We start from the raw sequence: 14,965 nt of genomic DNA, 5'->3' as shown, positions 1-14,965 counted from the left end.
AGAGGAAATCAAAAAATACCTAGAAACAAATGACAATGAAAACACGATGACCCAAAACCTATGGGATGCAGCAAAAGCAGTTTTAAGAGGGAAGTTTATAGCGATACAAGCCTACCTCAAGAAACAAGAAACATCTCAAATAAACAAGCTAACCTTACACCTAAAGCAATTAGAGAAAGAAGAACAAAAAAACCCCAAAGTTAGCAGAAGGAAAGAAATCATAAAGATCAGATCAGAAATAAATGAAAAAGAAATGAAGGAAACAATAACAAAGATCAATAAAACTAAAAGCTGGTTCTTTGAGAAGATAAACAAAATTGATAAACCATTAGCCAGACTCATCAAGAAAAAAAGGGAGAAGACTCAAATCAATAGAATTAGAAATGAAAACGTAGAAGTAACAACTGACACTGCAGAAATACAAAGGATCATGTGAGATTGCTACGAGCAACTCTATGCCAATAAAATGGACAACCTGGAAGAAATGGACAAATTCTTAGAAAAGCACAACCTTCCGAGACTGAACCAGGAAGAAATAGAAAATATAAACAGACCAATCACAAGCACTGATATTGAGACTGTGATTAAAAATCTTCCAAAACTCCAATAAAGATGTTAAAAAAAAAAAATCTTCCAACAGAGAAAAAGCCCAGGGTAAGATAGCCTCACAGGCGAATTCTATCAAACATTTAGAGAAGAGCTAACACCTATCCTTCTCAAACTCTTCCAAAATATAGCAGAGGGAGGAACACTCCCAAACACATTCTACGAGGCCACCATCACCCTGATACCAAAACCAGACAAAGATGTCACAAAGAAAGAAAACTACAAGCCAATATCACTCATGAACATAGATATAAAAATCTTTAGCAAAATATTAGCAAACAGAATCCAGCAGCACATTAAAAGGATCATACACCATGATCAAGTGGGCTTTATCCCAGGAATGCAAGGATTCTTCAGTATACGCAAATCAATCAATGTGATAAACCATATTAACATATTGAAGGAGAAAGACCATATGATCATCTCAATAGATGCAGAAAAAGCTTTTGACAAAATTCAACACCCATTTATGATAAAAACCCTCCAGAAGGTGGCCTAGAGGGAATTACTTCAACATCTAAAGGCCATATATGACAAACCCACAGCAAACATCATTCTCAGTGGTGAAAAACTGAAACCACTTCCTCTAAGATCAGGAAAAAGACAAGGTTGTCCACTCTCACCACTATTATTCAACATAGTTTTGGAAGTTTTAGCCACAGCAATCAGAGAAGAAAAAGAAATAAAAGGAATCCATATCGGAAAAGAAGAAGTAAAGCTGTCACTCTTTGCAGAGACATGACACTACATAAAGAATCCTAAAGATGCTACCAGAAAACTACTACAGCTAATCAATGAATCTGGTAAAGTTGCAGGATACAAAATTATTGCACAGAAATCTCTTGCATTCCTATACACTAATGATGAAAAATCTGAAAGAGAAATTAAGGAAACACTCCCATTTACCACTGCAACAAAAAGAATAAAATACCTAGGAATAAACCTTAAGGAGACAAAAGACAGGTACGCAGAAAACTATAAGACACTGATGAAAGAAATTAAAGATGATACAAATAGATGGAGAGATATACCATGTTCTTGGATTGGATGAATCAACATTGTGAAAATGACTCAACTGCCCAAAGCAATCTACAGATTCAATGCAATCCCTATCAAACTACCAATGGCATTTTTCACAGAACTAGAACAAAAAATTTCACAGTTTGTATGGAAACACAAAAGACCCCGAATAGCCAAAGCAATCTTGAGAACGAAAAACGGAGCTGGAGGAATCAGGCTCCCAGACTTCAGACTATACTACAAAGCTACAGCAATCAAGACAATATGGTACTGGCTTAAAAACAGAAATATAGATCAATGGAACAGGATAGAAAGCCCAGAGATAAAGCCACACACATATGGTCACCTTATCTTTGATAAAGGAGGCAAGAGTATACAATGGAGAAAAGACAGCCTCTTCACTAAGTGGTGCTGGGAAAACTGGACAGCTACATGTAAAAGAATGAAATTAGAACACTCCCTGACACCATACACAAAAATAAACTCAAAATGGATCAAAGATCTAAATGTAAGACTGGACACTATAAGACTGTTAGAGGAAAATATAGGAAGAACACCCTATGATATAAATCACAGCAAGATCCTTTTTGACCCACCTCCTAGAGAAATGGAAATAAAAACAAAAATAAACAAATGGGACCTAATGAAACTTAAAAGCTTTTGCACAGCAAAGGAAACCATAAACAAGACGAAAAGACAACCCTCAGAATGGGAGAAAATATTTGCAAACGAAGCAACTGACAAAGGATTAATCTCCGAAATTTACAAGCAGCTCATGCAGCTCAATATGAAAAAAACAAACAACCCAATCCAAAAATGTGCAGAAGACCTAAATAGACATTTCTCCAAAGAAGATATACAGATTGTCAATAAACACATGAAAGGATGCTCAACATCACTAATCATTAGAGAAATGCAAATCAAAACTACAATGAGGTATCACCTCACCCCAGTCAGAATGGCCATCATCAAAAATCTACAGACAACAAATGCTGGAGAGGGTGTGGAGAAAAGGGAACCCTCTTGCACTGTTGGTGGGAATGTAAATTGATACAGCCACTATGGAGAATGGTATGGAGGTTCCTTAAAAAAGTAAAAATAGAACTACCATATGACCCAGCAATCCCACTACTGGGCATATAACCTGAGATAACCATAATTCAAAAAGATACATGTACCACAATGTTCATTGCAGCTCTATTTACAATAGCCAGGACATGGAAGCAACCTAAGTGTCCATCAACAGATGAATGGATAAAGAAGATGTGGCACATATATACAATGGAATATTACTCAGCCATAAAAAGAAATGAAATTGAGTTATTTGTAGTGAGGTGGATGGACCTAGAGTCTGTCATACAGAGCAAAGTAAGTCAGAAAGAGAAAAACAAATACCATATGCTAACACATATATATGGAATCTAAAAAAAAAAAAAAAAGGTTCTGAAGAACCTAGGGGCAGGACAGGAATAAAGACACAGACATAGAGAATGGACTTGAGGACACGGGGAGGGGGAAGGGTAAGCTGGGATGAAGTAAGAGAGTGGCATGGACATATATACACTACCAAATGTAAAGAGATAGCTAGCAGGAAGCAACCACATAGCACAGGGAAATCAGCTTGGTGCTTTGTGTCCACCTAGAGGGGTGGGTTAGGGAGGGTGGGAGGGAGATGCAAGAGGGAGGAGGTATGGGGATATATGTTTATGTATAGCAGATTCACTTTGTTATACAGCAGAAACTAACACACCATTGTAAAGCAATTATACTCCAATAAAGATGTTAAAAAAAATTAATTTCTTTTCTTAAATTAAAAATGTTTTGGGCTTCCCTGGTGGTGCAGTGGTTGAGAATCTGCCTGCCAATGCAGGGGACACGGGTTCGAGCCCTGGTCTGGGAGGATCCCACATGCCGCGGAGTAGCTAGCCCCGTGAGCCACGACTACTGAGCCTGCGCGTCTGGAGCCTGTGCTCCGCAACAAGAGAGGCCGCGACAGTGAGAGTCCCGCACACCATGATGAAGAGTGGCCCCCGCTTGCCGCAACTGGAGAAAGCCCTCGCACAGAAACGAAGACCCAACACAGCCAAAAATAAATAAATAAATAAATAAATAAATAAATAAATAAAAATTTTAGAAAAAGGTCTTCAGTTTATTTATTTATTTATTTTTATTTTTTTGAATACATACAAAATAGAAAAGGTAGAAAACAGTATGCAGAGAAAAGTCCCTTTCCCCTTCAGCCCCTAGAACCTCACCCAGTCCCACTCCCACCTCTGAGATGATTGTTACTATTTCTAAACACTTTCAGAGATTTTTTATTATCCATGTTGAGGCATTTATGCATACATATATGGGTATACGTTCATATATATATCTTCCTCCCCCACCATATGATAGACCGCTATATATGCTACTATGTGAAGTTAAATATTTATCTTGAAGATCATTCCCTCTTATTTTTCTTCACCATGATTCTGCTGACCACATCAATGGCAGAGAGCATCCTATCTCCTCCCTCTTCCAGATTCCTTCTCACAACCCATGGGTTTTGCATGTAGACATCTCTCTAGATGTGGCCACAGATAGAGTTTCTTTCTTAAACAACAATTTGAGATAATAAGAATATTTGTTACCTTATTAGCCAGTATCAATGAAGTCTTGAAAATATGCTTTAGTTGACTATTGATTTCCAGTATAGATACCACAGTGGGGGATAAAACTGTGTCCAGTGAACTGAGGAGGTCACTCTTAAGTACATTCTGGTTTTGAAAATAAACAAACAACTCTTTAAAAAGAATATTTTCACTTCCATAAATCTGGCTGGTTAAATAAATGATAATATCTTAAATACTGTGTTAACTGAACACATGCATATTAAAATCCTACGTATCCATTCTCTATTCTGTATACCCTACAGAGCCTATTTATTACTAGAGTTTATATTCATCATAAATTACTTAATCCTGCATACAGTAATTACGAAAATGGTTGCTTCATGTACAATAGATTTTTAACAGTCTAATGCAACAGAAGTCAGAAGAATTCAGATGAAAGGAAAATGACAGTCATTTGATAAGATTTCAGCATTGCAAACAAAGGAAGAAAAAAAAACACCTACAACTATATTTTAACGAAATAAATTTCAAACAAGTTTAGGTTACTAAGTCAAAAAGGCTGAAACCAAATAGTCTTCAAGAGTAGGCCTTGGGCTGGAGGTATTTAAATTTGAAGACCTGGCAACTTATATCCTATTGTATCAGAAGAACTTGTCAAGGTTCTTCTTGTTCTTGTCAAGTTACATAGAAGAGTTGAGAAAGTACTGTAGATTGGGAATTTTTATAAAAAGAAGAAAACAATTCTGAACCAAGCTCCTTTTACTAGGGCAAGCATGAGGAACTATAACAGAAATAATTAGTAAATACTTAAAAGGGTACTGGTTTTCTTTTGAAAGAAGAGCGAGCATACTAATTTCAACTCATTCTGTGGGAGCAGCAATCATCTCCTCAGACTCAAGCTTGCTTATAGCTTGATAGAAAGACATCAATAAATACAGACTACCATTTAGTGAATGAATCAATTTCCAAAAAGTTAGTACCAACAGAGTATCTTTTAACTTTGTTAAATTTGGGTGACTGAAGAAATCTACCAAATAATGTCATACAGCACTGAATTTAGGCAGTGTCAGTGAACATTGGCAGTATTCACTTGGAAAGTGTTCAACAAATATTGTTAAACTCAAAAAGGGAGGCAGAGAGCCTGTACAAAGAAAAAAAAGTGAGATGACCAAGAACTTCCTAGACAAATGATACAATTACAAAATAAAGGGTATATACAAATCAAGTATGGAAAAGGTAAACAACATTGTGTAATTAGATGGCTGGCTTCTACAGAATGATGAAAAACAACCTCACAGTTAAAGTCCAGAAGGGCTTGACCACACATACCTGACACCACAAATTATTATATACATTCTCCAAATTCTATAAGTCATTTTTCTTGTATATTTTTCTGTATTTCTGTAGTTTTAAAATTAACTACCTAATATCTCCTGGTTGGGTCAGTGTAACATTAGCATGACTATTCCAGAACCCTTGAGGAAAAGATGAATGACCAATTTCTGAGCCAGCTAACAAGTCATGGGTCCCTTGAATTCATGTGGAGCTAAACCTACTCTTTCTAGTTATTAAAAGGCTTACTAACTCCTACTCTTTATGTTACAGGATTTAAGTGAAAAGTTTCAAAAGTTGTATATATGCATTTGGAAATTAATCTTTCTGGGAGAAAAAAACAATGAAGAGATTTGCCTTTAAAAATATAAACCTACTCTCTTAAAGTGATATGTTTACCATTGTGTCTAGTAAAGCTTAAGATGAAAGAATAGCAGTTAACATTGTTTTTGAAGACTTATCAAATGTAACCCTTCAAAAATAAGAGATTTACTAACAATCAATTTCTGAAGTACGGTTTTACTTTCTGCTGCTAATGACTGTTCTTTTAATATCATATTAGAAATCTGAGAAACAAGTGTAGACACATTTTCTGGAACAGATGTGAGAGATCCAAGTGCTGTTGTAGTAATCGTGTCTAGTGCAGAGACACTGGAAGACAGCAGGTTACCTATACCAAAAAGAAAAAAGAAAAAGAAGATTTAAACTCGGCAATAAATATATTTAAATACAAATACAACCTTCAAAGAGGTTGGCAAAATTATATCCTTGTTGTGGAAATTTGTAATAACAAATAAGCTTAAAATAATTGGCTCACTACATAAGCATGGAATTATTGTAAATATAAATTAAATACGTTCCTGCAGTACTCAGTAAGCACTTGGCACATCTGTAGATGTATCAGACCCAAAACTGTAACTCAGTGTAAATCAAGAGTTAGAATATTCTAAAAACTAATCTCTAACTGAAGGTAATACACAGTATTACTGTAGATAAAAGAGGCTAAAGAAGAGAAACTAGAAATCAATAAACAAAATTTTTAGTGGTTAGCTTAGAGTGACTAGACTCTAGGTGATTTTTACAATTTTTTACATTTCTGCATCTTCCAACTTTTCTATAGTGAAGACAATACTTTAATAATAAACAAATGGGGGACTTCCCTGGTGGCGCAGTGGTTAAGAATCCGCCTGCCAATGCAGGGGACACAGGTTCGAGCCCTGGTCGGGAAGATCCCACATGCCAGGGAGCAACTCAGCCTGTGCACCACAACTACTGAGCCTGCACTCTAGAGCCCACGAGCCACAACTACTGAGCCCGTGTGCCACAACTACTGAAGCCCAGGAGCCTAGAGCCCATGCTCCGCAATAAGAAAAGCCACCGCAATGAGAGGCCCGCACACGGCAATGAAGAGTAGCCCCGGCTCGCCGCAACTAGAGTAAGCCCGCGTGCAGCAATGAAAACCCAACGTAGCCATATGTACATACATACATACATAAATAAATTTAAAATAATAATAATAATAAACGAATGGATACTTACTTTCCTAAATGAAGATAACAACAATGGTTATGGTTAAAAATAATACCCACATATTCTGACAATATAGCAAACATTCAAAATACACATTCTCAAAAGAAAAAAAAGTTGGACAATGTTTATGCACAGAAAATTTCAATAAGGAAACACAAGATATGTAACAAGATATGTAATATGAGTTTTATAGAAAAAACTCAACTAACATTTGTTTTAATTCAAAGGCATTAATCCCTAGTCTGAATAGTGTGTGCATTGGAGGGGACTAGTGACACTGTCACCTGAGTTTTTATGATATTTAATTATCAGTTTTTAAATTAGTCTCACACTAAACACACAAAGATTAGAATTAGAAATGCCTGAACTTACCAAACAAGGTTTTATGAACTTCTAGCATGGCCTTTTGTTTTGTGCTGCCATCCTTAATTAATTCTTCCATACTATTAAACAGACTATTCAGGTTTTTGCCAAAAATATCCTGAGCTTCTGCATTGTGCTGATCAACTGCCTTCTTACGATCCAGTTTAGAATGGAGACCAGATACATCTTTTGTAGTTTCTTCAACTGTGTTAAGCAACTATATATGATTTTTAAAAATAAGTGTTGATAAGATGGATATGACAAAAGCAGTCTAATGAAAATATCTGTGCTTCATAAGGATTTCTCCTGATAAGAACTAGTAAATTTTATATATTGTATCAGAAGAAAAATTTAAACTTATGCTAATTTATCCAGGAATGTTTATTTCCCCTCCCCTAGCCATCTAGACAAGGAAAACTGATTTTGCCAATCTATTTTAGTAATTATGCTCCCTCACAAATTTTTTTCCCCATTATGTGTTACTAATTCCTAGGAAGAGTACACCTAATAAAAAAATTGAATACTCATTAGAAGATACTAAATTCTTGAAAACTGATTAATCTCAACCATGACCACAGGTAAAGCATTACAACACCATTATTCTAAACATCCACAAAGTATATTAAAGTCATGTTCTATTTTCAAAACTTTAGGAATAGTTTTTTCTTAACTTAGCATCTCCAGTGAAGAAAATTCATACAAAATAGTAAAATAATGTTTCTTAAATGGGTGGAAGTATCATTTGGGGTGGATAAATAGAATTTCACAATTAACGCTTAAGCTAAGAGTTACTTCTACCCATTCTTTAATTTCTTTAATGCAAGTACAAATTAAAACAAAGGACAAACCCTGCTGGCAGTATCATGAAGTTTCTCCTCAGTACTTTCCAAAGCTGACGTGAAATATTCTTCTTCAACAAGCTGTAATTTAGTTTCTTGTAAATGTCTTTGAGTGGTTTCAAGTTCCTGTGTCTTATTTTGCAGGTCAGATTTACACTGGTCAAGTTCATTTTTATTATCCATAAACAATTCTGTAACCTATATATAACACATTAAACATTTTTTTTTTAAGAATTAGAAAATGCTGAACTGGTTGTTGAGATACCTGGCTAGTTCATAATATAATATCAGAAGAACCAAACAAATTATTTCCATGTAAAAGTTGTAACAAGTTACCAGGTAGGTTAGAACATTTTATACGGCATCTGGTTTCTTCCTATAAATTCATTAAAAACAAGTAACAGGGTAGCTCCCTGGCGGTCCAGTGGTTAGGACTCTGCGTTTCCAGTGCAGGGGGCACAGGTTCGATCCCTGGTTAGGGAACTAAGATCCCACAAGCCATGCAACAAACAAACAAACAAAAAACAAGTAATAGGTCTAATGGAGTGGTGTTAATTCTTCAGATTCCTTCCAACACTGCCAGTGTGAGGGTGGCACTGAAGGGTCAGGTCTTTCTACCTTAGTTATTTAACATCTGGTTTCTCCCAACATCTGCATTTCCTCAGCTGATAAACATGTTGATGAAAATGTCTCAGCATTCACTATTTAGCTTTAACATTAAATTGTACAATTCAGTTAATTTCTTAAAATATTGCATTAATATGTGTCAAAATAGCTTCTTCATTATCATTGATGATAGTAAAAAAATTGTGATATAACTTACTTGTTTAAAGGTCAGCAAGAAAAAAAATCTTAAAGAAAAAATATCAGGTTCCTCACCTTCTGAAATTGTCTTTTAATATTTGCTTTTTGCATGACATTCAATACAGTTTTGAATGCTTACCCTACTTAGCTCTTCCTCAACAGCAGCAATTTTTTCAAGCAATTCTACAATTTGTTCTTCTTGAACAGTTAGTTTTCCACTCATGGCTCTAAAATAAAATTTGAAAGGAGTTTGACAGTTAATATTTTTTCCTAATTCTTATAAAATTTATTCTAACACAATTGAGGCAGTTACATGTAATCTCTACCATTTATCACTATCATGACAATGATGCCTAAGTGTTAAGCGATAGATACTAAGTGCAGAAAACAAATGTATTCTTTGTCCTTGGTTTATAAATAGACTTTTTCTTGTTTTCTCCATTTTGAAACTGAGAATTCCTACCTATGAGGGGGGAAAAAGATGTGTGTATATATAATTTAAGAAGCTACAAAGATGACAGAAGATTATAACCCACATAAAAAAAGTAGAGGTGGGACATACAGCTAGGTGTCTATCAGGAATCAGGAATATAAAGTATAAACCAGACACAAAGAATCCAGGAGAGGCTTGTGATGTGAAGGCATGAGGTGTCACAGGAGGAAGGGTGGAGGTAAGGGGCTAAAACCTGGGAAACTAAAGTATGTATATAGAGCAATTACACCCCCTGCCCCCAGCACCCATACCCCCGTACACACACATACCACTGTCACACCACCGCAAAAATCCTCATGAGATAAACGATTATTCTCTAAAGCACAGTTCCTCAGCCTTAGCACTACTGACATTTTGGACCAGATAATTCTGGTCTGCTTTAACGGGGCTCTCTGATTTTTTGAGCATTAGCAAGTTTCAGAATTCAGTGCTATCTTTTGCATTCTTCTAGTTCCCTCGTAACTACCAATCATTTTCTATTCCACACTGTGCTTAAATGGCAAAGAATTTTAAGAATGTAGATTTCTTCAAATTATTAGCTAGAGATATTGTTAATTAAAGGAAAAGACAGAACTGAAGTATAAGAGGAGAGTTAATTCTAACAGTCTTTTGATAACTATATTAGTTCTTTATTGGAAATAGCTCTTTAAAGTAGAATGGGATATTTGAAATGCTTTTCCTATACTGAATATACAAGAGGGATGCAACATTGTTATTTAATGAATGATATAGTTTTGATAAATAATTTTTAATTGAAGTATAATTGACTTACAATATTATATTAGTTTCAGGTGTACAACATAGTGATTTGATATTTTTATACATCACAAAATGGTCACCACAATAAGTCTAGTTACCATCCGTCATCATATAAAGTTATTACAATATTATTGACTATATTCCCTATGCTTTACATTACATCCCTGTGACTTACTTATATAACTGGAATTTTGTACCCCTTAATCCCCTTCACCTCTTTTGCCCACTCCCTCACCACCCTCCTCACTGGGAACCACCAATTTGTCCTCTGTATCTATGAGTCTGTTTCTGTTTTATTATGTTTATTCATTTGTTTGGTTTTTTAGATTCGACATACAAGTAAAATCATAAATTTGTTTTTATCTGACTCATTTCACTTAGCATAATACACTCTAGATCTATCCATGTTGTCATTAATGGCAAGATTTCATTCTTTTTCATGCTGTGTAGTATTTCATTATTTATGTATCACATCTTCTTTATTCATCTGTCAATGGACACTTAGGTTGGTTCCACATCTTAACTATTATAAATGGTGCTGCAATGAACATATGGGAACATATATTTTTTCCAATTAGTATACTACCTCTCCCAGTCTTAAAGGCATGGATGTCCTTGTATAGACACATCCCCTGTGCAGACAGCATGTGCTGGGTTGCTATGGCAGGCCAGCTGGAGTAGGCAGAGGCTGGAGGGAATGATATAGTTTTAATATAGTTTTAAAAGGTCTATTAAACTTGGGATAAATGTTTAAATGTTGGCTGCAGCTTTTGTGATCCTTCTCTGACTTACAGTATAATAATTCTAAGAGCTTTTTCAGAATGAACTTTATTTCAGATCATGCCTCATGCCTATTATGAGTACACACTGTCCTTAAAATAATGGGATGGACAAACTAAAGTTATTTCTTAATCTAAACTACATCAAAGAGATGAACAGAAGATAAGAAAATTAGTCTGCAGTGTCCAACGTTTGACAATTAACAGCAGAAGATACCATATTAGCAAATCAAGAGACAAAACCACTTGTAGATATCCACTGGTTGCCTACTAAGCACCTATTTCCAGCATCCAGATTTCCTCTGGGGAATTACTCTCCCCTGACTGTACAGCAGCCAACCTGTATGGGGGCCGGGGTGGTGGGGGAGCTAAATCCATCCCTAAATCCAGGGAATAAGCCTGACTGGCTCAAGACAATCAGGGAAATTCAACTCCTTTGCCTTTGTATGGGTTCATACAAGGACATAACTGAGGACTAAACTAATCAACAAGTGATGTTCCCCTGGCCAGTCTTGATGGTTAAAGGACAGGCAGCCTCTCATCCACACGAGACATGAACGAGAGAAGGTAGCTGTTCTGCTGCTGACCGTCTTCCTTGATGAACAGCTAGCCCTAGAAGAAAGTTACCACTCAGGACAGGAAACAGGATCCTTCAGTTACTGGACTAAATATCCTTGCTGTTTTAAGTCAGTTTAAGTTGGGTTTTCTAGCATTCTGATACCAAACTTAAAATACAAAATGTTTTTATTGAGTAAGATATAACATATAAAAAATATTAAAATGATAGAAATAGGGACACCTGTAAAGTGAACACTTGAAAAAAAATAATGCAGCACTAGTGTGTATGGTAGAGGAGTATATCTGAAAACCAGAGAAACAGAAAAAAGAAAACATTTTAAAATACCAAGTTTAAGAATTAAGTACAAATTTACAAAAGATTTTTGTAAAAATGTTTTTGCCAACTGGGTATGGGCCATGAAAGGAACAAACAAAACTAAAGTCACATAGGAAGAATAAAAGGAGAATTATTGTTTAATACCCTACACAATATAAATACACAATATAAATTGGAGCATTTGGAAAACTAACATATGAACAACGATCAGGAGGATATAGCACATTATGGTAATTGAAAATAAATGGAAAAAATGAGTTTATTAAATGATTTATACACCATTAGAATGATCATGTAATGTAACATCTATAAAAGAGTAAAAGGTTATATTAAAATGCTTTTGGTTATTATCAGAAATGCCCTGTGAAAGTCACCCTCCTTAGTATCTTCAAGGATAAACGCATTCAGGAATTTTCAAGTTATAATCCTTAGCATCCCACTTGCCTTCTGCCTCTGTTATTATTGTTGTTTCTACATGAAGCTTCAGTAGAAGCTTTCCTTAAAACAAACTACTCCAGGGTTAAAAAGTGAACAGAGGGAATTCCCTGGTGGTCCAGTGGTTAAGAATCCGCCTTCCAATGCAGGGGATGCGGGTTCGATCCCTGGTCGGGGAACTAAGATCCCACATGCTGCGGGGCAACTAAGCTCACATGCCACAACTACTGAGCCTGCATGCCACAATTAGAGAGAAGCCCATGTGCCGCAACTAAGATCCTGCATGCCGCAACGAAGACCCGACACAGCCAAATAAATAAATAAATAAATAAATATTAAAAAAAAAAAAAAAGTGAACAGATTAGTGGTTGCCAGGGGTTAGGGATCATTGGGGAAGAAGGGTGAATGAATATGACTACAGAGGGGTAGCAGGAGCAAGATGTTTGTAATGATAGGATAAATCTGCATCTTAACTGTAGAACTATAGCAAATCTACAAATGTGATAAAATGAGGTATAATTATACACACACATTGTACTAGTGTCAATTTCCCAGTTTTGATACTGTACAAACAGTGACTTAAGATGTGGGAAACTGGGTGAAAAATACATAGAACCTCTGTGCTCTTCTTGCAACTTCATATGAATCTATCATTATCTAAAAATAAAGTTACATAAAAAGAGTTTTAAACTGTTTCATAACTACTTGTTAATGTCAAAACGAAAAGAAGCATCTATAGGAGGCACTTCAAATAGCCTATTACCAGAAAATGCTTATTCTTAGAAATTAATTTCCATAGCCAAGGGCTTACCTGAAATTTTCTTCAGAAATGTACACTCCATTTTTTTCACGGGCTGCAGCAAGATCTCGTTTCAGACGCTCTATCTCTTCTGTATACTCCTATGCAAGAAGAATGTCATGTCAATTTAGCACTTCAGTTTGGGGAGGATATGCTATAAATAAAACAAAGTTAGCCCTCCTATGTTTTTTAAAGCATAAAAATGTATGGTAAAAAGTCATAACCATACTTTTCATTCAATATTACTCTGTTTAGAATAAAGTGTTTCAACAGCTTCCAAAACTCCTTTAAATGCACTCATTATAAAAATACAGGCTTCTGAAGAAAAAACACAACCTCCAGTACCCAGGTTGGTCTCTAAATAGCATCTCGCATTAAGAGGAACCAGGATTTCTTAGAGAAGTGTCTGACTCTAGGACTGGAGCAAGAAACATTCAGGATGAACCTGCAACATCTTGTCAAAGAAAATAGGAAGAAAGCCAAAGAAGCCTAGGCTAGTGAAAAGGACTCAAGAACCCACTTAAGAGGTACCCACTGATCAAAGACGGGACAGTTTGAACATCAGCGAGGATATTAACTACAATTGGTAAGCACAAATGTTTTAAGTCCATGAGTTTATAATGATATTAAGAAAGCTGGGAAACCAACTCATTATTCTCAAAACTGTCAAAGGAAATGAATCAAGCATTTGTCCTGCCTTTCCTATAAGAATTATACACTTGGGTAGCTGAGGGAAAGTTCCTCTTTATAGAGGTAGCCCAGCAATCAACTAAGAAAGAATAATTGAATTAGAAAATTATCATTTTGCGATCGTTAAAGAACTAATGGATCAAGTCACTTGAATATAATCAATTCCCCTCAAAAAGAGAAAGAACCACACATTATGTGCTTCCTAGTGGGAGAATATACCACCACCTATGAAGTAGTTTGGCCAAAAATATATAAATAAATAAAACCTGCATCTATCAAGCCTCAAAATCCAACTACCAATTTATAGAAAATACGAAGAATAGAACATGTCAAGATAGTATAGGAAACTTCTACAGGACAATAATACAGATACTTCCACAAATACATTATAAGAGAGAAAGTAGATGGAAGAAGAACCAATGTATTGAAACCTAAAGATAGATCCAAAAGTTGCAAAGGGTAAACCTTAATTGGATCCTAAAACAAACTATTAAAAATATACACTGAAACAACTGAAATTTTTAAAATGACCGAATATTTTATCATCTTAAAGAATTACTGTTAAATATTTTAGATTTAATAATAACATTAGGGTTCAAATATTCAAGTGTCTAAATAAAATTAATGCTTATAAAGGAGCCTGGCATTTTAAAAACAATGACTATAAAATCACTGTAGTTTTCCTCAGGTCCTGACAATTTTGAGGCTCTTTATGAAAAAAGAGGTTTTTCTCAAATAAACTTCCTTTAAACTGTCTACCTGATTCCAAGAGGTATTACACTTTGCTGTACACCTGGAATTAACACAACATTGTAAATCAACTATACTCCAATAAAAATTTTTTTTAAAAAGCTACAGTAATTAAAACTGTATATAAAAAAATTAAAAAAATAAAAAAATAAAACTGTATATTAGTGGAGGGACAGACATAAATCAATGGAACAGAATAGAAAGCCCAGACATGTGCCCACACAAATATACCCAACTGATTTTTCACAATGGTGCA

General features: G+C 35.3%; 1 protein-coding gene across 1 annotated transcript in view; it reads right to left on the bottom strand.

Annotated features, from left to right (window-relative positions):
• KIF11 (kinesin family member 11) overlaps window positions 1-14,965 on the bottom strand; it is a 57,273-nt gene that overhangs the window by 28,769 nt on the left and 13,539 nt on the right. Inside the window, exons 10-15 of the mRNA XM_082339415.1 lie at window positions 13,282-13,370; window positions 9,249-9,336; window positions 8,315-8,503; window positions 7,476-7,683; window positions 6,071-6,243; window positions 4,260-4,385 (exon numbers count right to left, since the gene is read on the bottom strand). Of these exons, the coding sequence (XP_082195541.1) occupies window positions 4,260-4,385; window positions 6,071-6,243; window positions 7,476-7,683; window positions 8,315-8,503; window positions 9,249-9,336; window positions 13,282-13,370 (873 nt within the window). The remainder of the gene's footprint in view (window positions 1-4,259; window positions 4,386-6,070; window positions 6,244-7,475; window positions 7,684-8,314; window positions 8,504-9,248; window positions 9,337-13,281; window positions 13,371-14,965) is intronic.

Source organism: Balaenoptera borealis (assembly GCF_965194805.1).
Source record: "Balaenoptera borealis genome assembly, chromosome: 10".
Lineage (NCBI taxonomy): Eukaryota > Metazoa > Chordata > Mammalia > Artiodactyla > Balaenopteridae > Balaenoptera > Balaenoptera borealis.
The sequence above is the reverse complement of the archived record's forward strand: the minus strand, read 5'-3'. Positions and strand labels throughout refer to the sequence as shown.